Source organism: Microdochium trichocladiopsis (genome assembly GCF_020744255.1).
Source record: "Microdochium trichocladiopsis strain MPI-CAGE-CH-0230 chromosome Unknown B0I36scaffold_14, whole genome shotgun sequence".
In the NCBI taxonomy this organism is placed as follows: Eukaryota; Fungi; Ascomycota; class Sordariomycetes; order Xylariales; family Microdochiaceae; genus Microdochium; species Microdochium trichocladiopsis.
The window spans coordinates 853,362-878,982 of NW_025763557.1; the positions used below are offsets into that span (position 1 = coordinate 853,362).

General features: G+C 55.4%; 12 protein-coding genes across 12 annotated transcripts; 8 read left to right on the top strand and 4 right to left on the bottom strand.

Annotated features, from left to right (window-relative positions):
* Positions 1–126: 126 nt before the first annotated feature.
* Positions 127–1,543, top strand: B0I36DRAFT_356042 (P-loop containing nucleoside triphosphate hydrolase protein; the record flags this gene model as incomplete). The annotated part of the gene is given in 3 exon segments (XM_046157518.1): positions 127–129; positions 142–1,248; positions 1,430–1,543. The coding sequence occupies 3 exon segments, from the start codon at positions 127–129 to the stop codon at positions 1,541–1,543; spliced, it is 1,224 nt and encodes a 407-aa protein (XP_046004924.1).
* Positions 1,544–1,998: 455 nt separating this feature from the next.
* B0I36DRAFT_256187 (uncharacterized protein) lies at positions 1,999–2,343 on the top strand (the record flags this gene model as incomplete). The annotated part of the gene is made up of 1 exon (XM_046150922.1): positions 1,999–2,343. A coding segment is annotated over one exon (345 nt), but the record flags the coding sequence as incomplete, so codon positions are not given.
* A 541-nt stretch (positions 2,344–2,884) lies between these two features.
* On the top strand, positions 2,885–4,150 carry B0I36DRAFT_53051 (uncharacterized protein). The gene is made up of 3 exons (XM_046162993.1): positions 2,885–3,046; positions 3,105–3,620; positions 3,717–4,150. Exons 2-3 carry the CDS (start codon positions 3,264–3,266, stop codon positions 3,984–3,986), a joined length of 627 nt encoding a protein of 208 aa, XP_046004926.1. The 5' UTR covers positions 2,885–3,046; positions 3,105–3,263; the 3' UTR covers positions 3,987–4,150.
* Positions 4,151–6,103: 1,953 nt separating this feature from the next.
* On the top strand, positions 6,104–6,718 carry B0I36DRAFT_356044 (uncharacterized protein; the record flags this gene model as incomplete). The annotated part of the gene is made up of 1 exon (XM_046157519.1): positions 6,104–6,718. The coding sequence occupies one exon, from the start codon at positions 6,104–6,106 to the stop codon at positions 6,716–6,718; it is 615 nt and encodes a 204-aa protein (XP_046004927.1).
* Positions 6,719–8,065: 1,347 nt separating this feature from the next.
* On the bottom strand, positions 8,066–9,022 carry B0I36DRAFT_425989 (coiled-coil domain-containing protein-domain-containing protein; the record flags this gene model as incomplete). The annotated part of the gene is made up of 3 exons (XM_046162368.1): positions 8,745–9,022; positions 8,443–8,675; positions 8,066–8,401 (listed from the first exon to the last, which is right to left on the bottom strand). The coding sequence occupies exons 1-3, from the start codon at positions 8,908–8,910 to the stop codon at positions 8,066–8,068; spliced, it is 735 nt and encodes a 244-aa protein (XP_046004928.1). The 5' UTR covers positions 8,911–9,022.
* Positions 9,023–10,019: 997 nt separating this feature from the next.
* On the top strand, positions 10,020–13,645 carry B0I36DRAFT_399532 (sodium transport ATPase; the record flags this gene model as incomplete). The annotated part of the gene is made up of 5 exons (XM_046161647.1): positions 10,020–10,271; positions 10,344–10,609; positions 10,666–10,770; positions 10,877–12,467; positions 12,531–13,645. The coding sequence occupies 5 exons, from the start codon at positions 10,020–10,022 to the stop codon at positions 13,581–13,583; spliced, it is 3,267 nt and encodes a 1,088-aa protein (XP_046004929.1). The 3' UTR covers positions 13,584–13,645.
* Positions 13,646–14,300: 655 nt separating this feature from the next.
* B0I36DRAFT_356046 (uncharacterized protein) lies at positions 14,301–14,798 on the bottom strand (the record flags this gene model as incomplete). The annotated part of the gene is made up of 1 exon (XM_046157520.1): positions 14,301–14,798. The coding sequence occupies one exon, from the start codon at positions 14,796–14,798 to the stop codon at positions 14,301–14,303; it is 498 nt and encodes a 165-aa protein (XP_046004930.1).
* A 37-nt stretch (positions 14,799–14,835) lies between these two features.
* B0I36DRAFT_256323 (uncharacterized protein) lies at positions 14,836–15,298 on the top strand (the record flags this gene model as incomplete). The annotated part of the gene is made up of 2 exons (XM_046150930.1): positions 14,836–15,012; positions 15,080–15,298. Coding segments are annotated over 2 exons (396 nt in total), but the record flags the coding sequence as incomplete, so codon positions are not given.
* A 1,555-nt stretch (positions 15,299–16,853) lies between these two features.
* On the bottom strand, positions 16,854–18,625 carry B0I36DRAFT_378367 (chromate transporter-domain-containing protein; the record flags this gene model as incomplete). The annotated part of the gene is made up of 4 exons (XM_046160671.1): positions 16,854–18,129; positions 18,201–18,322; positions 18,388–18,402; positions 18,500–18,625. The coding sequence occupies 4 exons, from the start codon at positions 18,623–18,625 to the stop codon at positions 16,854–16,856; spliced, it is 1,539 nt and encodes a 512-aa protein (XP_046004932.1).
* Positions 18,626–19,943: 1,318 nt separating this feature from the next.
* B0I36DRAFT_340043 (uncharacterized protein) lies at positions 19,944–20,637 on the top strand (the record flags this gene model as incomplete). Its single annotated transcript, XM_046155919.1, has 3 exons — positions 19,944–19,960; positions 20,069–20,311; positions 20,340–20,637. 3 exons carry the CDS (start codon positions 19,944–19,946, stop codon positions 20,635–20,637), a joined length of 558 nt encoding a protein of 185 aa, XP_046004933.1.
* A 971-nt stretch (positions 20,638–21,608) lies between these two features.
* B0I36DRAFT_340044 (short-chain dehydrogenase/reductase) lies at positions 21,609–22,755 on the bottom strand. The gene has a single exon (XM_046155920.1). It carries the CDS (start codon positions 22,631–22,633, stop codon positions 21,803–21,805), a length of 831 nt encoding a protein of 276 aa, XP_046004934.1. The 5' UTR covers positions 22,634–22,755; the 3' UTR covers positions 21,609–21,802.
* Positions 22,756–24,512: 1,757 nt separating this feature from the next.
* B0I36DRAFT_340066 (uncharacterized protein) lies at positions 24,513–25,509 on the top strand (the record flags this gene model as incomplete). Its single annotated transcript, XM_046155921.1, has 2 exons — positions 24,513–24,852; positions 25,408–25,509. Coding segments are annotated over 2 exons (324 nt in total), but the record flags the coding sequence as incomplete, so codon positions are not given.
* Positions 25,510–25,621: the final 112 nt, after the last annotated feature.

Consider the following 25,621-nt stretch of genomic DNA (forward strand, 5'->3'; position numbering starts at 1 on the left):
TGCCAAAGCTCCCAGGCCGTCGTACAAGCACACAATGATCATGCCATATTTCCCCTGTGTCTCGAGCCCTGGAACGAATAGGAAGCTTCGACGGTCCACGTCCAATATTCCAGTGAAGCGTACGACATGGTTGGTCTCTAGTTGACCTCTCAGCCATTCGCTCACAGGGCACGGTCGTCTCTCGTCCGAGTCGGCTGGAGACGGTCATTCGGCGATGAGAACAGGACGCAGAAGAAGCCTCTGCACTACTCTCCTTGGAAGGGAACGTCCTACCTCGTCTACAACAAGTATTTGTTCTGGTTTCGCTCTGTGGAGAAAGACCTCGGCTTTCGTATGGAGGAGGTGGTCACGGTCTCGTGCTTTGGATCCCCAGCAGTCCTGAAGCAGTTCTTCGATGACTGCCGGGACGCGTACCTGAAGCTGACCAAGAACAAGACCACTATCTTCGAACACTATGATGGCAAGTGGAAAAGGACGCACGTGAAGAGCACCAAGCCAATCTCCACTGTTGTCATGAATGAGGAGGTGAAGGCGGCACTCATACGGGACATCGAAGGCTTCTTGCATCAGGAAGCTCCCGCATGGCATCTCAGCCGTGGCATCCCTTACCGAAAGGGATACTTGCTTTACGGGCCGCCTGGGACCGGGAAGTCCAGTTTGTGCTTGTCTTTGGCGGGGCGCTTTGGCTTGGCCGTCTACATCCTCAACATCTCTGCCGCCGGAAGCCACTCCCTAAGCTCTCTGCTTGCGGAACTCCCGCCTCGTTGTGTCCTCCTGCTGGAAGACGTGGACGCTGTTGGTCTAGCGCAGCCTCGGCAAAGCGAAACGGACATCAGCCAAGCCAAGGAAGATGCCGCCTGGGACCGGCCCCGATCTCAAGGGAAGCTGTCGCTAGCGGAGCTTCTCAACGCTCTCGATGGCGTATCGTCACATGAGGGTCGGCTGCTCATAATGACGACGAATCACTTGGACCATCTAGATCAGGCACTCATCCGGGCTAGCCGTGTAGACAAGAAAATCGAGCTTCCGAATGCCGACAAGGACGTGATGTTCCGACTCTTCTACATGATCTTCAAGCAATGGGAAGGCGACATCCTCAATCCCAAGCAACCTTTTGAAGATGACGAGACGGTGAAGCGATATGCGGCCGAATTCGCGAGGGAAATACCGGAAGGGGAGTTCTCCCCGGCCGAGATTCAATCCTTCCTGGTGGAACACAGAGGCTCGGCCCGTGTGGCGGTGGAGAAGGTGCAGGAATTGATGGACAGAACCAGGGCGGAAAGGTCGAAGATGGCGAGGGCGGAGTCTTTCGTTGCGGTTTCGCATTCGACTGCGTGACTCGCTCAGGGGTCTGGAGAGAGCCCTGGGGGAGAGGGCCGCGGACCGCGATCTAGTTAGCGGCAGCGCCAAAGCCAGACAATGTACTTAGGACCTCCAGGAACATTTTTCTCGCCTCGACTTGCCGGTTGGCTACATTCACATCTGTGATACTGGTGTGCCTCTCGGCACGGTCGTTCGCGCCATCGCGTGTGGCTCTTCTTGACGTGGTGACCGTATCCTCAACCAGTTGTCCGGCTTCGCGGATTTCCGTGCTTAGCTTTGGGGCGGGGCGGCACGATCAACCTGTTAGCGAAAACCCGAGCCGCGCTATTCCGGAGGATGTACCGAGACCTCCTTGAACGTGAATTTGGAGCTGGCTCGTGTCGGCGCCGAAACAAGCGCGCGACGCCCGATGCCTACTACCACAAGGGCATCGCGAGAGTTTAGTGTGCCAGCAGCCCGAGGAGACGGAAACATCCTCCGCACGTGAAGCTAAATTGCCGAGCGCAACAAGCACGTCTAAGGTCTCGCGCTAGGCGGCACAAGTCGTACGCCAGCATCAACAATCACAACGGCCGTGGGAGGTGCCCCACCCCGATATGATCGACCGCTCGCTAACGCGCACGAAGAACAGTCTTTGGGGGATGACCTCGAGTCCCTTGGTACGTCATCGTGTACCTTGCCCGGGGCTCGTTGCCATGGCAGGGTCCGAAGGTCGCCACGGACAAGGAAAAGGACGCAAGGATCAAGGAGATGAAGAAGAGCCTGTCGGCCGAGGCGCTCTGCGATGGCTTTCTTCCGGGAGAATTCGCCACGTACATCAAATACACCCGGGGCCTAGCATTCGATGACGAGCCGGACTACTCGTACCTTCGCCAGCTTTTTTGTTGCCTGTTTCAAGCGAAGGGGCTCAAATATGACCACGTCTTCGACTGGACTGAGAGGCTGTTTAGGAGATGCAGAGCAAAGTCAATCCCTCGGTACCATCGACCCAGAGGCCGCGGAGACGAGCTCCAAAGGTAAGGGATATCGGTAAAGAGGCCAAAGATAGATCTACGACAAGGACGGGACAGCGCGACAACCGCGGCGTAGTGAAGAAGTAATCAGCAGACCTGCAGCCGCTACTGGACTTGGTAGGAGCTGTTGAGTCGAGTCCCCAGAAACCCGAGGTTGGCGTGGAATGGGATACCTCGAAGCCGGGGTGCCCCGCTATAGATTAGATAGATAAGGAGTCCCGCGTCACAGTTCGACTGCAAGCCACTACCCGTGCCCCAGCATAGAGATCAGTGGGCACCGGAGTGCTACTCCCGGTGATATTCCGAGACGGGTTTGGCTTGGTTTGGTTTCTTCCCATTGGCTGTGCAGCGCTATGTAGCCCCGCTACTAGCTAATACTCGATAATTACACAGTCCACTTTGCCGAGACTGATTCAACTTGAATCAGTCCCATCTCCTTATATGATTGGCCGTAAAGGTTACCCACATCCGCGTGTTTGTCGTGTGTTAGGCGCGTTTCTACGTGTCGAGAGTCATAGACGGGGCGTCCAATTTGCTCACTCCTCAATCTGGTTAGATCGCTTTCAAGCCCTCATTGACAACGAGCTCACGGCCTTCGAACTGCTCCGCAGACCATTCCGTATTTGTTGCTATCCAAGTGTAGGGGTTCAATGGCCTCCATCCTCTCTCAACCCGATCGACAGCTTCGATCCTCCACCGTATGCCAGCTGGTAAGAACCTCCTTCCCTGACTATATTAGCATGCCTCTACTCACGCTATATGAAGAAGTCCTCCTGATGGTCTTGAGCTTTGTGTGGGGATGATACTCGACCGGTTTCCCTCTTCCTTAAGGACGACACAGCACTCCCCAGCGGGGCGGAATATTGTGACTGCGATGAATCTCTCCCCATCCCTACCAACGAGCAGGAGTCCATACTGTGGGATTTGATGCAGACGTCTCGCTATCTACGAGCATGCGCTCGCCCGCAGTATATGACAGCGACTGCGCACCTGGTTTGCGCCTACGAACTCGAGTTTTATATGACGAGTCCCTTCGTCGAGCTGCAACCACGATGCCGCTCAGTTTTTGTATACCTTAGCGGAATGCCAGGAACACCGCCTGTTCCACTCCATCCTTTCCTGGGGTTTGTTGAGTTCCTGCCGGACCTTATAGGACACCATATAAACAAGTCTTGGAAAAATCTCATCAGTCTCTTCCGGTTTCGAAACGAGACTTGGATGAAGCGTCTTCGAGAGATGACGAGAATGTCCGTGGACCGGAGCGGCAACGTCTACATGGTACCAGTGGAGGGACGTATTACGTCGTGTCCTGACGTCATGAATCTAAGGGATGAGCTCTTGGCTCTGCGCGGGAGTGTTGACGGCGCGGCGTACCTCCAGTTGATCCCGGCACCGGAACACCCCACAGGGAAGTGCGACAGCGATTGGCGTGGACTCCGGGACCCGCAGCATCGATTATTCAAGAGGGGCTGGAAGAAAGGAGATATCGAGAAGGTCGACTGCAAGAATGGAATGATCAGTGTTGTGCCGAGCCGGAAAGTCATTTCGTCACGTCGCGAGCTCTCCGACGTAGGAATCAATGAGAAGCTCATTCGCCAACAGCTCGACGAACCGGTGTACCTCAGACTTTTTCCTGTCTGCTGGCTGTGATGTGGAGGGACGACGTGTTGGACGACGCGGGTGATGACACATAAAAAGCACTGCTCTGATGTGGAGGGGAAATCCAGTGATGAAGGGGACAGTGACGATGGGGACAGTGACGATAGGGATAGTGACGATAGGGATAGTGACGATGGGGATAGTGACGATGGGGGTAGTGACGATAGGGGAGGATAACGCTTGCTGAACTTTATGTTAGAGGTAAAGTACATCTTCTGGACGAGGATAGCAGCTATACTATTGATAGTCTATATTCGCAACGTACCCTATCGGAAAGAACGGTGCGCTCAGCCCGCATTTCACGAAGCGAACGTCGCATAAGAGGACAAGCGGCCTCGGCGTGGGCCGAGGAGCGAGGAAGGGGAGTGGCGGTTGTCAAAGCAATGTTAGTGGCGAATCTACAGAGTGCCGTTTTGAGCCAACAGGTCGGTCCGACGTGCGGCGCAATTTAGACCGCACCGAGAGGCCCCACTTCGGCCGGGTTTCCCTTCCCCGGAGGCCTGCTCACCGCCCCGGCAAGTGCACCAATTTCACCGACAACCGAGCCGGTTTCCAAGCGATGCGGAACCCCAAATGCCCGTCGGGACAGTACCTCCTGGTTGAGGCCACTTGAACGCTCGATGAGCTCCAAAGCCCGAGGTTGGGAGGTACAGTTCCGCTGGATCCCGGCCCATGTCGGCGTATCAGGCAACGAAATGGCGGACCAAGCCGCCAACAGGCCGCAGGACCCCATGCCGAGGGGCCTCCAACAACGATCCCAGGGATCCTTATGGCAACCACGAAGCTCGCCGTTCGCCAGAAGCTGCGAGGCGAATGGGAGAAAGCCTGGGAAATTGCCCTCTTCCGGCTCAGCGCGCGGCCGGGCAAAGCGACATTAAGTACACATCGCGGAGCACACAGAGCAATCAGTTCGGTGATCACACGGATGCGCACGGGGAAGATTAGCCTCCGTGCCTACCTCCACTCCATTGACAAGGCCGATATCGACCAGTGTCGATGCGACTACGGGCCGCAGACGGTGCGGCACATCCTCCTGGAGTGCTGGATTGGATCCACGAGAGGTACTGTACGGCACGTGTCAGCGAAAGTGTGATCTGTGGGCAATTGTTGAAAGCCTGAAGCAAGCTAGAATGCACGTATGTGTCAACGCCCTTGCGCAACCTTCTCATACATCAGACAACATTATTATCAAAGATTACATGCAATGATTCATCAATATGTTACTATTCGGAAAGTTTCTCATCATCATCCCTACTGTATTATGCACCTTGGGACAAACACTGGCATATGCACCCGTGAATTGCTACATGGGCCAAAAGCATCATCAAACGATAACTCGCACTCGTTCGACCCCTCACTCGACCCCTCACTCGACCCCTCACTCCCCTCTTTCAACCCCTCACATCGTCCTCGACCCTCACCCAAACCCCTACCCAGGCTCCTTACCTGGTCCCTCAAGGCCCCTTGCAGGCCCCTTACATGGCCCCCCTCATAGGGCTGCAAGCACCCATTGACCATTACACGTTATACGTAGGTCACCCATGAAGTAACCATGTCACAACCATCCTATCCGGGCTTAGCATGACTTGGCTACGAAGAGATACAGCACCTTACACCAAGCTGCGTCCAATGAACCATGTGTAGCTTTGCTTGCACACCCACCAAAACAGGATTGAAGCAATGCCAAGGATCGTGATGTAAAGACCAGGGCTATATGCAACAGACCGCAAAAGTCTACGGTACTTTTCGCGATCAGCTAATCCAAGTCGATTGACTAGGGTAGTCAATGCTGGATTGATGACAGAGAGCACCACATAGAGGGCTTCGAAAATAGAAACAACCGACGCCTCCAGCAGGAGCAGACAGAGTGTTGTGGGTTGCGTACTGCGTCGTGGTTCGGCCATTGTAATACGTTGATGAGTGTGTTGTCGACTACCCAGTGCTGAGAACGAGAGGTGCGAGAGGATGACATTTATAAACTCTTGTCATTGCGAAGTGATGGCCACTTTCGTCTTCGTACGATTCTGCACCGTACACATCTAATCAGATTCTTGCGCCACGCCTACGACGTTCCGACTAATCGCACAACCCAACTAGCCCATGGCACAATGGATGCTCCCGAATTCTATGCCATCACGCTAGGCGCCATCCCTCTGGCATTGATTCTGCGTTTGATTGTTATGGCGGTCAGCAAAGCACGTCTATGCAGAAACGGTGATGTGCGCTACTTCCTAAAGGCACCACTCCCCGTATGGCTGTCTGGACGAAGCATAGCGCCTCGGCACGAAGTCGCCATCTTCTTGGCGTTTTTCGCTGCAAATGGGCTCTACGTCGCTGTAAATAGCCACAGCTCAGAGGGGGCAATGAAACGCCTAGGCTCGGTTGCTATAGTCAATCTGATCGCTGCCTCGATTGGTGCGCACATGAACCAGCTCGTTAGCAGCTGCGGCATATCACCTGAGCTCTACCTTCGTTTGCACACTTGCATCGGCTTGACTTTTGTTGTCGAGGCAACCTCGCATATCGTTCTTCAGATCATGCAAGGACCTGAGATTCGTGAGCCACTGAGCGGGATTGTTGTAAGTGCCTATCCCTTTTCGGACGGCTTCTCTGACAAAGTCCTAGGCCGCAAGTCTTCTTGGAGCAACCTTCATCGTCTCCGTGCTCCAGAGAAGGCTCTTCGAAGTCTTTTCCACGCTTCACACAGCCTTCGCCCTGGGTAGTGTCGCAGCCTTGTGGTTTCACTTGCCAGCCAGGCCTGTGACCCAGCCGCCCCGAGTCTACCTACTTGTGTCAATTGCTCTATTCGTATCCATAAAGTTACAGAGGGCTCTTCGCGTTCGGGTATGGTTCACAGCCCAATCGAACGGTTGGACGTCGAACGAGCTTGCCCTCCATTGGCTCAAGAAGGTGTTTATCCCTTCGACGATGCCTAGCACCGCCAGCCAGCAGCGTCTGCTAGTCCTCGACGGGCACGGGAGCCATGTCACCGACGACTTTATGTACGAGTGCTTCAAGGACAATATCTTCATATTGTATCTCCCACCGCATACCTCGCACGTTCTACAGCCCCTCGATCTCACGATCTTCTCGCCACTGAAGGCAGCCTACCGGAGCCTGGCTCGACGTCTCTTCATCCAGAACGACAGCAACCCAATCGGTAAAACGGGGTTTCTAATTTGCTATGCAAGAGCTCGTCACGAGGGGTTCAAAAAGCATAACATCGTAACCTCGTGGAGGGTGACTGGGCTCTGGCCAGTCGCAAGGCGGCGGCCTCTAGAGAGCTCCCTCGTCGTCAAGAACACCAACCCAGAAGCACAGAAGCGACCAGTCTGTTTCGCAATCTTTGCTGTCGACAATTCGCCTGCAGCGCCATCAAGGAGCCAGGGTGATCATCTCCACGCAGGAGCCAACCATCTCTCCGAAGCTGCTCGATCTATGCAGCGTTACCATCGTGCACCGCTTCACCTCTCCTGACTGGCTCCGCATGCTGAGTGGTCATCTGGCGGGTATATCAACCGCTGCAGGTGTGGCGATCGCCATGTCAAAGGTTGGCCTGGACGGACGAGACTGTGATGCGACTTCCTCGACACATAACGAGCCTGACAATGGCAGTGCGGTTCAGACTGGGATCCGGTTCCACTCTTCCACGGCCACTCCAGCAGCAATTGTTCTCCCATAATGTGAAGCTCAAGGTTGGCGAGGCGTTGCTGTTCGCCCCGAGTGCCATCTTGGACAAGGCAGGAGGTGGTACTGGAGAGGGTTCGCATCCAGTGGAGTTCAAGGTCCTTGGCCACGAGGTCCTGTAGATCCGTATCGTAAGAGGCTGACGGCCGATGGTGGGAAGAGTATCATGGCTGCATGAGCTAGCCTCGACGGCGATGTCTCTGCGTCGCATAGATGAAGTCGTTGCCAGCGAATCTGCGTGTAATTGTGGCAGATCAACACGGAACTTTGCCGACCCCTCATTGGCACTGATAGATAGTCCTTTTCAGCCTAGTTGCAATCTCCACCGACTCTGACAATGATCGCTCCTGATGGATAGTCAAAATTGCACTCGAGTGTGTGTTTCAGAAATCTTGAATGCCGGTTTCGCCTGCCAGCTTCTGTGCGCCAGCTCCGTGCATTGTATGGTCGTCACTGTCGTCTTGCTCAGGTCGATCGCTCGCCCACCCAGGCACCTCGTCGTCGAACCACGCCTCCACTGTGTCGCGCCTCTCCAGGGCATCCAGATCGTCGTTCTCGTCCACTGATCTATAGTCGAAATCGTCGTCACGCCCGAGCACGAATCTGCGCCGGAGGAAGTCTCTCCACCTCTCGCGGCCCCCCTCTAGTGTTTCGGGAAGTGCTAGTCGGTCCCCGATCTCTGCGACTCCGGGCTGATCCACAGCGCCGCCGACGTGCTCCTGCACGCCAACGCTGTGTCTTCCTCGTCCTCGTCTTCCACCCCGTTCGTCCCAGGTGGTGGTGGTGGCTGCGTGATGCCGTTGGTCGAGGTTGCATGTCCGTGTCCGTCGGCCTGTCTGCTGTGGTTGTTCGCTGCGCGTGCCCTGGTGAGCTTGGCCTCGCCGCGGAGCAGGTCGACCTCGAGGACACACGAGTAGCCCTTCTTGCGGCCCTCCTTCTCGCGGTCTTCTGGCGACTGAAAGCGACGGATCAATTCATGATAGAGCAGAGGATCTGCGTCCCACGTCAGCTATCGGCACTTGTTGATTTCTAGGTGTGCGTGACGCACAGGGGCTGGCACACCTGCGAGCTCGTGCTCGAGCGAGTCAAAGTATGCCGGGTTGCGGTCGAGATACTCGCGGCGGCGGTTGCGGACCCGGACCTGTGCGGACTGTGCCGGCGACCTCGGGGCTCTCGGCCGGGGCTGAGCAAACGGCGGTGAGGCCGGAGCTTGTGGGGCATGGTCCATGACGGGAGGCGGGGACACTCCAGGTTGAGCCTCAGAACTATGTATGTGACGTTGGCCGTGCGGCTCCGGCGTGGGATGGAAGCTGAAATCTGACAGCACGGAGGACCGTATCCGTAAGCGTAGGTGGCAAGTGCTTGTCTGGGTCGCTCCTTCCGCCGTCGAGGTGCCGGACAACCGCGGGCTCGCTTCCGGCTGCAAGTACTGCTATTGGCCAGAGACATGGATGTGGGTGCGCCTCCGGCTTGGCAGGCTCGGCCAGGCGGGCACCTGCCGCACCAGCTCAGACAAGTTCAGACAAGCAAGGCGCCGCGCCTCATGCACAATATCGGACGCAGATAAGCTTAATTTGCAAGCTTGCCTGGGCCCCTCCTCTCTCCGAAGTCGAGAAACGACCTGTGGAGATTTCTCAACACACCAGCTTGAGGGGTTTGGACACTCTGCTTCACCAGCCCGTCCGTCCCATCAGCTCTGGTGACTGGGGACTGTTCTGGAGCCATCGACAGCAGCAAGCTTCTGACGCAACACCAACATCGTCCGTATCAGGCATCCCATCCACACAGACAGAAAGACGGATCCCCATTATTGACGGCGTGCGCATCGCCGGGTGCTTCCATGCCGCCAAGGCGCCACGCCCTCCGCCGAGGTGCTGCCCCACAATCCTCACGGGAGCGCTTCCGGCCACGGCCACTGTCATTGGTAGGCCGGCCTCGACATTCCCACTGGTCGCCGCAACAACACGCACTGCCCACACATGCTCTCGTCTGCCGCAATGGCGAAAACTCTGCCCAGGCATTCCTCGAGGCCGTTGAATGATAATCGCCATGATTGGGCGTACAGGCGCGACCCTTTGCCGCTTGGCGTCATGGCCATCGGTGACCGGCATCCTTGTGAACCGATACTCTCCCCATTACTTAAGTGCCACACACCTCAAACATCAAGTCGTATCTTGGGATCATAGACCATTCAGGAATCTCGAACCTCGATCTCCTCCACTCAACGAGTCCACAGAAGCGTTGCCAACTGCCTGACCTTTGCAGCTTACACAGCATTTCGACTCCAGCCTGAGTACAATACAATAGGCAAAAGCTACAGACTTTGGTTTCACGAGCATGAAGAAGAAGGGCGATGACCCGCTGGCGGGCCACCTCTCTGGGCAATCCAACAAGCCGCTGTCTCGACCGCCACACTCGTTGACCTTTAACGACGTTGTCAAGGAGCTCGAGTCGGACGAAATCAATGGTCTCCATACCGCAGTGGCCAAGCAAAGACTCGATGAATTCGGCCCCAACGACCTCGGCGAGGCCGATGGCGTGTCCCCCGTCAAGATCATCATCGCCCAGATTGCTAATGCTATGACGCTGGTGAGTCTTCTGGAATTCCATGCCGCGATACACCCTTTTGTTATCCAGCATACTGACAATAGCTGGTGAAAGGTGCTCATCATGGCCATGGCTGTCAGTTACGGCATCAAGTCATACATCGAGGGCGCTGTCATCACCTTCGTCATTCTCCTCAACGTCATCGTTGGTTTCTTTCAGGAGTACTCCGCCGAGAAGACCATGGATTCTCTTCGGTCACTGAGCTCGCCCACGGCAAGCGTTGTCCGCGATGGCAAGTCCAGCGTCATCCCTTCTGGGGAGATCGTGCCCGGTGACCTCATCGAGCTCAAGACTGGTGACACTATTCCTGCTGATGTCCGGTACGCCTAACCGAAATCCAATCCACATGATCATTTGCTCACAAATTTTCGACCAGTATCATCGAGGCAGTCAGCTTCGAGACTGACGAGGCTCTGTTGACGGGAGAGTCGCTCCCCATCCGGAAAGACGAGAGACAGACTTTCGACGATGCTACCGGCCCGTAAGTTAACAACCCCTCCGGAGCCCCCACGCTCCCAAACCTTGCCAACGGGAGTACCTATCATTTCTCACACTGTCCCATTGCACAAAACTAATGCCTGCCTCAGCGGCGATCGTATCAATGTGGCGTACAGCTCGTCCACTGTCACCAAGGGTCGCGCCAGGGCCATTGTCTTTGCCACAGGACCCTTCACCGAGATCGGCGCCATTGCTTCGGCCTTACGAGCCAAGGACTCCAAGGTCAGAGAGGTGAAGCGTAAGCCGGATGGCACTGCCAAACCGCATCGCTACCTCGAAGCCTACACCTTAACCTTGACAGACGCCATCGGCCGGTTTCTGGGTGTCAATGTTGGCACGCCTCTGCAGCAGAAGCTCTCCAAACTTGCGGTCCTCCTCTTCGGCATCGCTGTCCTCTGTGCCATCATCTGTCTAGGAGCCAACAAATTTGTTCCTGAGCAAGAGGTCATTATCTATGCCGTTGCAACTGGGTTGTCTATGATTCCAGCCTCACTCGTCGTGGTGTTGACGATCACCATGGCTGCCGGCACCAAGAGAATGGTGCAGCGCAATGTCATTGTCCGTAACCTCAAGTCTCTCGAGGCATTAGGTGCGGTCACAGACATCTGCTCCGACAAGACCGGCACTCTGACTCAGGGCAAAATGGTTGCGAAGCGAGCATGGATTCCTGCCATGGGCACCTATACCATTGACAGCTCCGGCGACCCCTTCAACCCTACTGTGGGCGATATGTTCTTTGACACACGCGTGCCGTCGCAGATGGAACTCAAGAGGACAAACGGCACAAGCAAAGAGACGCCCGAACACCCCGAGTCACTTCTCGAGAAGAGCAAGCGCGCTCTGTCAGAGTACCTCCTGGTCACCGCTCTTGCCAATCTCGCCACGGTCTCTCCGAGCGGTGATAACGAGAACGAGTGGAATGCTCGTGGCGACCCCACCGAGATTGCCATTGCTGTCTTCGGCACTCGCTTCGGCTCCAACAGACTCAAGCTGGCGCACGGCAACAAGCCAGAGTGGTCTCAGCTCGCCGAGTTACCCTTTGACTCGGACGTGAAGCGCATGTCGGTCGTCTTCAAACAAGAGTCTACTGGCAAGCTCATGGTCTTTACCAAGGGCGCTGTCGAACGCGTCATTGGAAACTGCAAGGACTACTGTGCCGATGACAACAGCGAAGAGACCAGCCCAATCACCCAGGAGTTCCAGGAGGAGATCCTGCGCAACATGGAAGCTCTTGCCGGCATGGGTCTGCGTGTGCTGGCTCTTGCTAGCAAGAAATTCGACGGCAACATCGAGAAGGGCCAGGATGTCGATCGCGGGACTGTCGAATCCGGCCTCACCTTCCGCGGTCTCATCGGCTTGTACGACCCCCCTCGCGCCGAGTCTGCCTCGGCCGTACGCGGCTGCCACAAGGCTGGGATCGCCGTCCACATGCTTACAGGTGATCATCCCGAGACCGCTAAGGCCATCGCTATCGAGGTCGGCATTCTGCCTTCGAGAATGGACCTGGTACGCGCGGATATCGCCTATGCCATGGTCATGACCGCTACTCAGTTCGATGCCCTGACTGACCAGCAAGTTGACGAACTCCCTGTGCTTCCACTTGTCATTGCTCGTTGCGCACCCCAGACTAAGGTCCGCATGATCGAGGCCCTGCACCGACGGAAGAAGTTCTGTGCCATGGTAAGTGCAGTTTTCGCTTTTGCGTCTTTCATGATTTTATCGATGGCTAACGTTGAGTCACAGACCGGCGACGGCGTCAACGATTCGCCTTCACTTCGCCGCGCCGATGTCGGCATCGCAATGGGTCAAGCCGGCAGCGACGTTGCCAAGGAGGCTTCCGACGTCGTTTTGGCTGATGACAACTTCGCCAGCATTGTCGCTGCTATTGAGGAAGGCCGCCGCATCTTCGACAACATCCAGAAGTTTATCCTACACGTCCTCGCCGAGAACATCGCGCAAGCCGGCACCCTGCTCGTTGGCCTCGCTTTCAAGGACTCCCGCGGGCTGTCCGTGTTTCCTCTCGCCCCTGTCGAGATTATCTGGATCATCATGATCACATCGGGTATGCCCGACATGGGCCTCGGTTTCGAGCGAGCCGTGCCCGACATCATGTCCCGGCCCCCACAGGATCTCAAGTCTGGCATCTTCGATATGGAATTCCTGGTCGATATGGTCTTCTACGGCCTCTGGATCACAGCGCTGTGCCTGGCAAGCTTCACCCTGGTCGTCTTCGGCTTCGGCAACGGCGACCTCGGCGAGCTGTGTAACGACCACTACAGCGAGTCCTGCGACCAGGTGTTCCGCGCACGCGCTACCACGTTCGCCTGCCTGACCTGGTTCGCGCTGTTCCTGGCCTGGGAGATGATTGACCGGCGGCGGTCATTCTTCCGGATGCAGCCCGGCTCGAAGCGCTACCTCACCCAGTGGATGCACGACATCTGGCGCAACAAGTTCCTCTTCTGGGCCATTATTATTGGGTTCGTCACAATGTTCCCCGTGCTGTACATCCCAGGCCTGAACAGGGTCGTCTTCAAGCACACCGACATCTCGTGGGAGTGGGCCATCGTGTTTGTCAACTCGGCGCTGTTCTTCGCGGGTGTCGAGGCGTGGAAGTGGGCGAAGCGCGTTTACTTCCGGCGCCAGAAGAAGAAGCAGTCTGGAGCGGACTGGAAGGACCAAGACGTCGAGCAGCGCACGTTTGCGCAGTTCCTGGATTACAATGCGGTGCAGAGGGAGAGCTTCCCTCAAGGCCCTCTCTTGAGAAGAACCAAGAGCCGCGAACACGACCAGAGCTGAAGAGCTAGGTTGCAAAGGATGTAGTCGCCGTCATCAGTGGAGACGTGCAGGTTGTTGCGAAACCACGGATACAAAGACGCGTGCTTCGCACTCTCAGCAAGATACACTGTCATCCGGTCTTTTATCACTGTTGGATTATCGGAACAGGCATACGCGTCGGTGACTTGACCTTGCCATCCATATATGGTCTTCGTCCATAGAGTAGTCTCACTGGCTGTTGATGGTGCATAACAGTGACATCCTGCTTCTTAAACTGGCCCGTCCGGAAAGTGTTGAAGTCGAACAACAAAAGGGGTGTTGACCCATGCAAACGTGTGCCTCTGCAGTGCAAGCTGTGATGCATACTGTTCATTTGTCCCTGAGGCGATATCGAATCAGCGTCATGGATGCAAATACAGTTTTCAACCAGATGGTCTTACACTTGTTGAAAATTGTTTGCTCGTAGAGTGGCTCTATCATACAGCCTATATCACGGCCAATGTGTTGTTCGCAATTGACCCGACGATTCATGACTTGAATCAAGCAAATGCGGGCCTTGGATGAGGGCGACTCGTTTTCCGTCAATGCGCTGAAGAGGAGCTCGAGTGTGCGCCTCACGAGCGGATTCGGCCGCCTGGAGAGGTTTTCATGTGGCACAAGCTGGCTTGTTCCAATATCTGACTCGATTGCAATCAGACCGCGCTGAATGTGAGTCAGACCCGTACCAAGCTCATGTTACTAAGCCAGGCCATTTGAGAACGAGGCTAGATTCCATGAATTGACTTGAGTAGCCATTGCTTGTTCCGCCCGGCAATAGGTGATCGTTCCTCGCGTTGGAGTCGCATGCTGGATCGCAGGTGGCAGAGCAGTCCAGCATGGAGATTCGGCGAGTTGTACGAGTTCGGGACGTGCACGATGGTGTGAATATGTTGGACGATCTTCAGAGGTACCGACTACAGGATGACGGAAATCTGCGGCTTGATCAAGCCCTACCAACCAATTGGGTTGAAGTAGAGCTGGCGTCGTGCTCGGTGACGTGACTGACACGGGTCTGAAAGAACCCGCCTCGACCGCGTCAAGTGAATAGGCTTGAGAGTGGAAACTGGGGGCAATAAGATGGCGTGGTGGTGGTTCGGTCAAGTTTTGACTCGATGTAGTGCCGAGATCGTGTGCAGCTAGTGGCCATGGTGGATTCCCATCAACCCCGCTTAGCCACCAGGTGTCATCGTCATCCATTGTGTCGTCGAATGCTGGGGGGAGTGGAAACAGATGAAGTTCTTTTCGCGATTTCATCTCCGAGAGCTTTTCGAGGGGCGTCGCTGTGCCTGCAACATTCGCGATGAAGATCTTCCGGAAAAGACTGGAAAGAAGTGCTCGCGAAGGAAAGACCACTGTCATCCTTGATGGATTCCCCCGAAGCACCAAGCAGCTCCAGACATTCGAGAACGAGGTAAGCTAACTCCTTGTCGTGGGGTGCTCATCTAACGCTGCATCTAACACTGCATCTTGACCTCTAGATTTCTACCGACTATGAAACTGTCTACCTTTATTGCTCGCCAGAACTTCTAGCACGCAGGCTAGGCGCGCGTGCAAAGTCGTCCGGTCGGGTGGATGACGAGGACGAGACGATCCGTCTGAGACGGGCTGCAGATTACAACAGAGACACTTCGGACATAATCAAGCGCCTCCGCGAAAAGCCATTTCACAAGGTACATTCTCACTTCCCATACATCTGATCTATACTAACATTTACAGATCGATGCCTCTAAATCGGCTGACGTTGTTGCACTTGAAGTCAAACAGTGTCTCCGACTATGAGATGACTGGACTGGACGAACACACAAGCTCCGAATACTCTGTAGTTCTTCTCAATGTCAACTTGTTATTGGACGTAGACTTCAATGTAGAACTCGGATGCCTCCGCTGAACGCCTCGATGTACTGTGTTCGAATGCTGCATTCTCATGCCTCCAAAGGTAGTTGATGAAGCATGCGCTTTAGTTCCGAGATTATGACGTGAATGCTGGCAGGAGTAGCACTGTTGCGGAGAACTAGGGTACGAGGGAAATGCGACTTTAGCACCCCACCCCAGGGGCCCTCGCCATTGTCCAGTGACTGTCATGGTCCGAGCGGAACAGAACGAGCACCTCGAGCACCTCGAGCACGGACACGACAAGCACCACCAGCCCCACAGAGACATCAAACACAGCATCCACAAGCAGCAGCGACGCATCATCGATCACATCGGCCCGTTCTGAACCGACCAGCAGCAGCGAGCCAACCAGCTCGACGTCCTCCTCGCTCGCCCCGGTGCCCACCGGCTTCACCAACACAGTCGACCGCGGCCCGGCCGCCGGCGTGCCCCTGCAAGCCCGGAGCTCACCGGGCATACAGGGCACCTTCGGCTTCGTGGGGGGGCAACCTCTTCGTGGCGCCGGCGACGTGGGACCCCGCGTCCGGCCGGCTCCTGGTGTTCAACGGCGCCTTCGCCCTGTGCGCCGCGTACCCGGTACCCGCGTACGCTGCCACCGCGCCGCCCAAGGTCATGACCTGCTCCCCGCAGACCCCGCTGAATGCCCACGTCAACGTGCGGCTGATCACGTGCTCGGCCCCGCGGCCGGATCCGTCGTCGTCGTCGGCGGCGGCGGGGATCCCGATGTCGTGCAGCGCTCCGTCGTGCAGGATGACCCAGAACGTCCCGAGCTCCCCGTCCAGGGCCATCTGCGATGAAGAGGGCCCGATCTTCACGTTCTACACACCAAGCCCCGGAGGCAGCGCCACTGCTGCGAACCCCAATTCGCGGTACCTGGTCATCGCCCCCGAGGTCCTGCCTGACGGTTTTCCGGTCATGGAGAAGGTCAACCTGCTGGCTGTGCCGACGTAGGCGGGTCAGAAGCGTTGGAAGAGAACCTCTAGAATCACCAGTGCGTGCGCGCGCGTCACCTTATGCCTTTCACACGAGTTTTGAGCCTATTGGGCTGCTGAGATAGGACGATTCGTGACTGCTACCAGTGCGGCCATCACTGCGGAAGGTTTGCTGCGCAGTGGACGCTGAACTGGTCGATATTGAACTAGCTAGAGGTTGTGAAACTCCCGCCAAGAACCAGATAGACGGTCTGGACCGGGCAACTACTGCTGTTTGCAACACTATATCTACATCAATACAAGACAAACTCCTGGTTCACGAATGCCTCGCTGTCGCCAACAGACTTCGAGTCTCAGATACCGGGGACCCCGAACCTCAATGAGAGATGATGGCTTCATCACTTCACAACGGACATATTTGGAAAAGCTATGTAGACACAACTCCATACCAAACCAATCCCATCACTGCACCCGCGAGGATCGCAACCGGCGGGCTGACCCCGAACCAATACCCACCGAAATAACTGCCAGCCATGACGACAACCCACCACGGGTCGAGCCCCAAGTTCGTGCCCTGCTGGTAGCTCTCGTCGATATACCCCGTCTGCCAGAGCCGGTACACCGCCGTATAGATCAGTCCCACAGCAGCAGCGTTGATCCCGCGCAGCGAGCTCTTCACCCACCGCCACCCCCGAATCGCATGCCACACGCCCATCGTCCCGTGCACCGTGATCAGCCCGGGCGCGAACATCCCCACGAAGCCCAGCACCGCGCCCGCGGCAGCGGGGTACCCGGCGTTGATCGCCGTCAGGCTGCCGAGGTACACAGCGAAATTAAAGTTGGGCCCGGGAAAGGCCTGCGTGATGGCCAGGCCGAGCAGGAAGTCGCGCGTGCTGAGCCACCCTTCGGTCACGGTGTACTCGCGCAGCAGCGGGATCACGACGGGCCCGCCGCCGAAGATGATGGTGCCGGCGAGGTACATGTTTGCGAAGAGGCTGAAGAGCAGGGACTTGGCAGGGAGGGTGCCGCGCAGGATCATGACGGCCGCGAAGGAGGCGAGGAATGCGGCGATGATGGCGACGCCGGTCTTCCAGGACATGTTGAACTGTCGGTCCTGCGGGACGACGCGGAGTTCGTCGTCCTGCTCTTCCGCTTGGGTAAGGGGTGAAGGGGGTAGCTGGCCTGCTGTGCTGGCGGCGTTTTGCGGGAGTGTGCCGCGGCTGGCTGCCTTTGCGTCGTTTGTGTCGCCTGTCTTGGCTCTGGAGGTTGGTCTGCTTGGGATGGGATCCACTGACGCCGTTTGAGACGCGGCTTCTTGCTGATGAGACATGTCGACAGCCTCTTCCTCGGGTGGCGTCTGTCTGCGCTTCTCCTTGGGCTTAAACACGCCCACTACAGCCTTGACCGGGCCATGCAGCCAGCGGAAGTCGAACACCACACTCGTGATGCCGGCCAGGAGCATCAACAGGGGGAAGTACCAGAGTGCGTTGTACAGCATCCCGGCAGATGCGCCCAGGAAGACGATGATGCGGGTGAGCTTGTCGGTGATGGCCTTCTCGGAGAGCTGCACGGCGGCGAGAGCCACGATGCCGACTGTCGCGGCGTTGAGGCCGGATAGCACGGCGTAGGCTGGACGCGGCAGTGTCTCGCCGATGTTGGAGACGCCGATGGACAGGCCGAACATGCCCAGGGCGCCGGGAAGACTGGGAAGATCAGGACCGAGTGAGCGCTAGTCATTGCAAAGGATCGTGTGCAAGTGATATAGTGCACCTACCTCCACAGCAGGAAGCCGAACAGAGCAGACAGGGTACCGTCGTGGAGCAGGTTGATGCAGTAGTGCATCTTCGTGCTACCGGGCCCGGAGAAGGCCTGGCAGACACTGAAGAGCTCCTGGTACTGTTCGACACAGAGAAGTCAGTCAATGAACATTATCGCTTGAAGTGTCGCTGGTGCAGGCTTACCATCTGCTCGTCAACCTATTTCAACTTGGTGGTGAACTTGTCACGGAACTGCGAATGTGCTCCTGTTAGAAGAGCCCAGGCGACACGGGAAAGAGCTGCACGACGAACTGACAATCTTGAAATGTGTCGGCGGCCCGCCGAAGGAGGTGAAGCCAAGGTACCAGTTCTCGCGGAGCGTGTTCCAGAGGCGGTCCTGCACCTCTGCAGGATGCCAGCCGAAGCGACGTTGGATGGCCATTGTGACAGTGACGTGTCGCGTGCCCTCTCTTGTGTGCCGTGGATGGACGAAACAAAGAATGCAGAATGACAGGCGCAACAGCCGCGTGCTGCCAACTCGAAGTTATGGGGGAGTTTGGCTCGAGGCTCCCAGGTAGGCTCAACTCAGGGCTGGCCATTCAGCTGTTGCGGTTGTGAGCACGTGGGCTTGGCTAATTTTCTGTTGGAGCTAGAACGGCAACAAAGCAGGGCTATTTAATGGTGAATTTGACATGTCTAGATTTTTCGAGCGCAACAAATCCAGATAGAATGCGTGGGAGTGACACAAATGAATAGCTTCATTTGTCGTCGGAAGAGCTGAGATCAGGGCCTTCGTACGATTATGGCAATCATCGGATCTCACTGCTGGCTCCCCGCAATCGGACCTTGGTTGTCCAATGTCATATAGGGGCCAGGAGTCGGAACTCAGGTCGTCGAAACGTGCATCACCGACGGCGGAAAAGAAATGGCCCCGTAGTGTAGGATTACTATAAGCCAAGCATTGATAAAACTTTTCGGACGACAACCAGAAAACAACAAGCAGTAATCAACACTGTCAGATATCCGACTCAACCTGCACCATAACCCTCACTCCGTCGGCCGTGTGCACATCCGCAACCGGGACAGTGACTACCGTCGCACGCGCAGTGCGATCAACAGCAATTTGGTGGTCATCCTTGCTGTTCTGCACGACCTCGAAGCATCTATGATGGAAGATGTCACCGTTTGATAAACCGTTAGCCCTCGAGCCTGGAGTGTGGATTGTGCATAAGAGCCTGCATAAAGCTTGGAAAACAGGGGCTGAGAGGAGTTCGGACTGAGCCTCCACTGAGCCACGACTGCGATACACTAAGACCATTTGGGAAGCGCCACATTGCGATTGGAAATTGTAGAACCTGTTTGTCAGAATAGGACCTCCAATGTCGAGTCAGGTGGTCGACCCCATACGCTGGCAATTATGGAACATCAGTGGCCTGTTCGTGACACCAAGGTTGAACCATGCGGGGTTTGTGGATACGCCGAGTGTCCACTTCAACTCCGCACTGCAACATGGCTGGGTAAGCGGAAGGGAGCACTGTCTCGGCTTCTTCCGGGGGACAGGGGGCTGATCGGCACATGAACTCAACGTATCCGACCAGGTGCGACTGCAAGATCACTATTCTGACCGACCTTCCACCATGGGGTCCTCACCCACTCAACGGGTAAGGATTCTGCCAACGGACGCATCCATCTGTCCATCAAGAGCCAAAGTATCTGCAGCGGTGTTATTCCTGCGCCTTCGTCAATTTTGCACCATCAATATGGCATGTTTCTGGGGGTGCTCGTTCGCAGCCTCTCCATCGGCCGGGCAACGGGTGGCAGCAACTAAATCAAGCCTCCAACGACAGGAAAATAGAACGGCCCCGGTGGTCTTCACCATCCACAGACTCATCTTTGGCCTCTTCTCCGGCAGAGGTCTGCCCAAATCCTCCCCTCGCAGCCCTTCGCCGATTTCCGGAGTTCTTGGTAGCAGCGGCAAATATGCCGGCAACATCATCGGCGGACTGATGCAGGGACTGGGCATGGCCCTCGCCGGAGCCTGTGCCAGCACCGTCCTCGTGCAGGCCGGCTTGGGCACTTACCCGGGCCTCTACACCATCTCTGGCGCTGCGGCTGGCGGCTTCCTCTTGTTCCCATCAGCAGCTGGATCCAAAGAGAAATGCTGCTATGAAAACTGAGGAAATGGGTTTCGACCAGAAAGGAAAGGCTGCGGATCCCCAAAAGCTGACAGTCTATGAACAAATCGGCATCAGCCGCTCGACATGCATACTGGCCACGGAAGCTGCGCAGGTAGTCACGATCAGAGGCTTGGCCCTGCACAAGAATGGGAGCTACACTGCTCATAGAAGATTGCAGATGAGATTGCAGACATGGCTTGACGATTGTTCGACCTGCTCTGGTCTCTGGTCATGTTCAAACTTCATCTTAGTCTACGTCGAGTCCAAGAAATATTAACCGGCCCCTGGTCCGATGGTACTACCCTGCGACTTCCAGAATACTTTTTGTAGAAATCAAGTCAAGACTAGACAGGATCAACCCCTCGTTACATTTCTAATGCCTTGTTACATTTCTAATGCCTTGAGGAACGAAAGGCTCTTACTTCCGTGCCTTCGCTCCCCATAGAAAATCTGAGCTCGGGCCACTATACGATCCGTGCGTTGCCGTCTTCACCACGGCTCTCGCCTCCAACTTCACCATATTTCTTGCGCCACTTCAAGCCACAACGAAAAGCCACACCCTCATGTCTTATTGGGGGTTATTAGGGTGTGTGATTGGGCGCCAACCCAACTTGGTTAGGCCAGGGTCCAAAGCATCTCAGGTAGACCTAGCAGTTCTCACAATAGCCGCCGCCCATTATCAGCGTAAGAGTTTCCGTCTGTCTTCAAATTCTCTCATATCAGTTTTAAGCACGTGAACTAATCATGGTGCAAGGAGCTGTACGCCTTGGCAAGCCTCGGCTTCCGGAGAATAAATTCCCCATGCCAGCGCTCCGACGCTAGCCGGATCTAATTGTTCCGTTGATTTGAAGGTACTGATGGGCGTGGCGACGTAGCATGAATCACCTTTCCATAGCAGCCACAGGGCTGCTAATAACTTCCTAATGTTAGACTGTAGATTAGGGAATCGGATACTGTCATTTTATAGTTATTGAGAATCTTGAGAGCTTGGTATTGGAGCTCCAGTAGTGTGTCTCATAAAACCGCCGAAAGGGGACGCTCTTTAGGACTTGAGGAAGATACCTGTATCAGCCAAAGGTACGCACAGCTGGGCTTCTTATGACTCCTCTAAGGGATAACACTGCCAGAATTTGTCTGGGAGACTCTAGGTCTGCTGCGCCTTTATCAATGGCGAAGATTAGACCTAGGGCCAACCGTATTCCGACACGTGGATGACGGTGCTGCTGAATGGCACTCCGTGCAGTAGGCTGTGTTAAAATCGGGTACAGCACCCGTTGAAAAACGACTCCTCATCTACTATATTTGCCCTAACGTAGTCCACAAGCGAGTGGTGCACACAAGCGAGTCCGCCGTCAATACAGACCAGCTCTATCTCGCATTTCAAGTTGGCGAATTTCCCTTCAGAAACGCACAATCCCCCAATGTATGAGTCCTACGAACAATCACCGTATGATAGTCGATAGGCCGCTTCGTGTCCTTTGCCCGTTGTCCATCATACCTACCCAGCCGAGCCAGCTCAGCCCCCAGGCCACAGACGCGAAAGCGCCTCTCCAGAGCAACGGTCTAGGATGAGGCTTCAATAAGTCGTTTGCTACCAGCTTGGCATATTCTGTTGGGCTCATGGGGGTGTAATCGCTGGACGTCTCGTTCAATTCAATAGAATTTGCTAAGGAGCTGTAGTAGCTTCCTGCCGGGACGAATGCGGCCTGTCGCTTGAGCGGTGTGTCCACTCCACCAGATATGATTGTGGTGACACGCACTCCTAGTGGCGCGAATTCTAGCCGCATCGTATGCCCCATCGCCGTAAGGGCGGCTTTGCTGGCTGAGTAGATGCCTTGCCAGGGTGGGCACAGCCCGGCAGATATGCTGCTCACATTTGCCACGAGCCCAGTGCCAGCCGCGTTGATGAGCAAAGGGAGGAACGCCTGCGTCACGGCCAGCACCCCGAAGACGTTGGCCTCAAAGACTTGACGCGCATCCTCCAGGTTCGTGTCGGCGAGAGGCATGAGGCTGTACACGGCCGCATTGTTGATGAGGATATGGAGGATTCCTCCCGTTAATTTTGAAATAGTCGCCGCGGCCGTGTCTCGAGATATCTGATCGGTGACGTCCAGCGGCAGGGTTTCGATTCCCAGGGCCTCCAGCGAAGCTAATCCCAAGACATTGCGAGCCGTGGCGAAGACCCGATGGCCGCGAGAATGAAATTCTTTCGCCAAGGCCGCGCCAGCGCCACCTTCACTGCAACCAGTAATGAGCACGATCATTGTAGTCATTGGCGCGAGGTGGAAGGAGGTTGCGGGTAAACCGTCAGCAACACAGCCAATGGGTTAGGTGAGCTGCAATATAATAAAAGATCAGCCGAAGATTCTGGTGTAAGTTCCAGTGTAGAAGATATTCTTTCATTTCTTTTATATACAGGCTTATTAAAAGGTAATCTACGTGGAGTTTGAATATTATTGCCGGTAGTTGCCCAGCCAAGAGTCGGGTACACGAATCGGGGGTTACTCGGGCCCGAGTGGGTCAAGCCTTGGGGCTTGGTGCACTTATCGGGCGTTACAAAGCCCGCACAGGGGCACAAGTGGCGCAGTCATGGACCCCAAGTTTCCATACAGGTGGCGTCACGAGTCGTCTTTGTAGTTTCCCGCTCCATGTCTTGCTTCGTCGATGCGAGCTCAGGATGCCCCAGCCACAGCTCAAGGCGGGTTAGTCTTCCTTCAGGTCTATCTGCCAAGAACTCAGTTCCGAGAGCAGAAAGGAAATTTGGGGAGGTCGGCTTTGACGGCAGACTCTGTTGCGAGTCGTGCAATTCCTTATCGCATAACGTAATCCACAAGCAAGTGAGCCACACAAGCGAGTGAGCCACTTTCCGTCATTTCCGTACAGGCCATCTTCTTTCCCCTTTTTCTCCACCAATAATTATGGGACGGCAATCAATTGAAAGTGATTTGATTCTGGCGCTTAATGCGCTTCAATCAGACCCAGAATTAAGCGTACGACAAGCTGCATTACTATACAATGTATCCCGTGCAACCCTCCAGCGACGACGAGCCGGCCGACCTGCCAAACGCGATACCCGACCACATAACCAGAATTTAACCTCGTACGAAGAGGACAGCGTCGTACGATACATAATCGACCTAGATTCGCGATCGTTTCCACCGCGGCTAAGTGGTGTTCGAGAAATGGCGGATGAACTCCTTCGTGAACGCGACGCGCGACGCGTCGGAACAAACTGGGCTGCAAACCTCGTACGACGACGACCTGAGCTCCGTTACGCGTTTTAATCGAAGAATCGACTACCAGAGAGTCCTCTGCGAGGATCCGGACGCGTATCGCGCGTGGTTTCTACTCGTACGAAACATAATCGCGAAATACGGGATCTACGATGACGACATCTACAACTTCGACGAAACGGGCTTCGCGATGGGCAAGATCTCTGCCGAAACTGTCGTTACGACCTCCGATCGACGCGGGAGGCCAAGAGCCGTACAACAAGGCAATCAGGAATGGGTTACAGCAATCCAGGGCATCGCATCGTACGGCTATTCGATCCCACCATACATCATATTCGCAGGGAACGTCCACCTCGACTCCTGGACCGCGAATAGCCCTCTACCGGCCGACTGGGTAATCGTGCTTTCAGATAACGGCTGGACGACGAACGAGAGAGGTCTAGAATGGGTAAAACACTTCGATTTCCATACGAAGAGTCGTACGAAGGGTACCCACCGCCTCCTTATCCTCGACGGCCACGAGAGCCACCATTCCGTCGATTTCGAGCTCTACTGCAAGGAACAGAATATTGTCACGCTCTGTATGCCTGCTCATTCGTCGCATAAGCTCCAGCCTCTCGATGTTGGGTGTTTTGGACCTCTGAAACGGGCGTACGGTAAAGAAATCGAAGGTCTAATGCGGGCGCACGTAACCCACGTTTCAAAGGAGGACTTCCTCCCAGCCTTTTATAAGGCGTACGACGCTGCAATGACCAAATCAAACATCCAGGCAGGCTTCAGAGCGACAGGCCTAGTACCGTACGACCCGAATTATGTGATTTCGCAGCTAGATATGAAGTTTCATACGCCGACACCACCAGGTTCCTCTGCTGGACTACCACCCCCATGGGTTTCAAAGACGCCGAACAACCTAATTGAGACCGAATCGCAGACGAAGTATATTGAAAATCGCATCGTACGACACCAGAATAGCTCACCGTCGTCCATTGTTGAGAGCCTACGGCAGCTGAGAAAAGGAGTTATAATGATGGTACACGAGCAGGACCTTATGCGCCAAGAGCTCGCCGAACTTCGAGATGCAAATGACCGCCTCAGCCGCCGTCGTCGTACGAAAAGAAAGCAGCTACAGAAAGGAGGGTCCCTCACGATTGATCAGGCAAAGGATTTGAAGGCTCAAATCGATGCGACGCAGCAGTTAATAGCGGAAACGAGTCAGAATAGTGGTCGTACGAGGAGGCCCGAAACGCGCGCGCGACGATGTGGCTGTGACGGCCAACCAACAGGGGATGTTGTTACGGGCGCAGAAGAGCCCAAACAACTAGGCCACAAGATCAGGCCAAGGACAAGGGCGGATCATGTGGCGGTGCCGTCACAGGTTCCTTATGTAAGCACGATAAAGGACGATAAGGAAGGTACGTACCGGTCATGCATATCTGCATGACCGACACCACGCCAAGAAGGATGGTCATCAAAATATGCATGACCATCAGGATCAGATCCGTGACCTGGCCACGACCATCGGGGCCAGAGTCATGACCACGATGAAGGACAAAGGATATATAGATGCGGAGGATCTTCTAGATACACAGTCATTACCTTTGTACTTCAGCGATCAATCTAAGTATCAGTTTCACCCACACTTGAACTAGTCACTCAATTGCCGAGACTGGTATCTCTTCCAAGAGACACGAACGACAACCCAGAGAGAGAACGACAGCAGAGTGTTAGTTGTTATTGCACAGGCTTTACCTATCTGCGGAACAGCAACCCCAGCGCCCTGCCAGACGGTTGACCCCGGAGGCAGGATCGTGACAGTGGCGTCTGCGGCGAGCCCGGTCATAATGCTCGTACGTGTCAGAAAGTTGTATCTGCCTCTGAAGAAGAGGATTCTGAATAGTTTGAATTGATTTAAGGCGTTGTGGTTAATTGTCTTATATATTGTCGTACGAGTTACTGGAAGGTGATGTTACGGGCTCGGGCTCTGGCCCGAGCCTAGGTGGGTCAAAAAAGGGGAGACAGGGGGGGTTA

Excerpts from the sequence above, each read along its gene's own strand:
- B0I36DRAFT_53051 (XM_046162993.1), top strand. The coding sequence starts at position 3,264 with ATGCAGACGTCTCGCTATCTACGAGCATGCGCTCGCCCGCAGTATATG. Across the intron at positions 3,621-3,716 it reads GCAACGTCTACATGGTACCA|TTGATCCCGGCACCGGAACA; the intron begins GTGGAGGGACGT and ends GCGTACCTCCAG.
- B0I36DRAFT_340044 (XM_046155920.1), bottom strand. The coding sequence starts at position 22,633 with ATGACTACAATGATCGTGCTCATTACTGGTTGCAGTGAAGGTGGCGCT.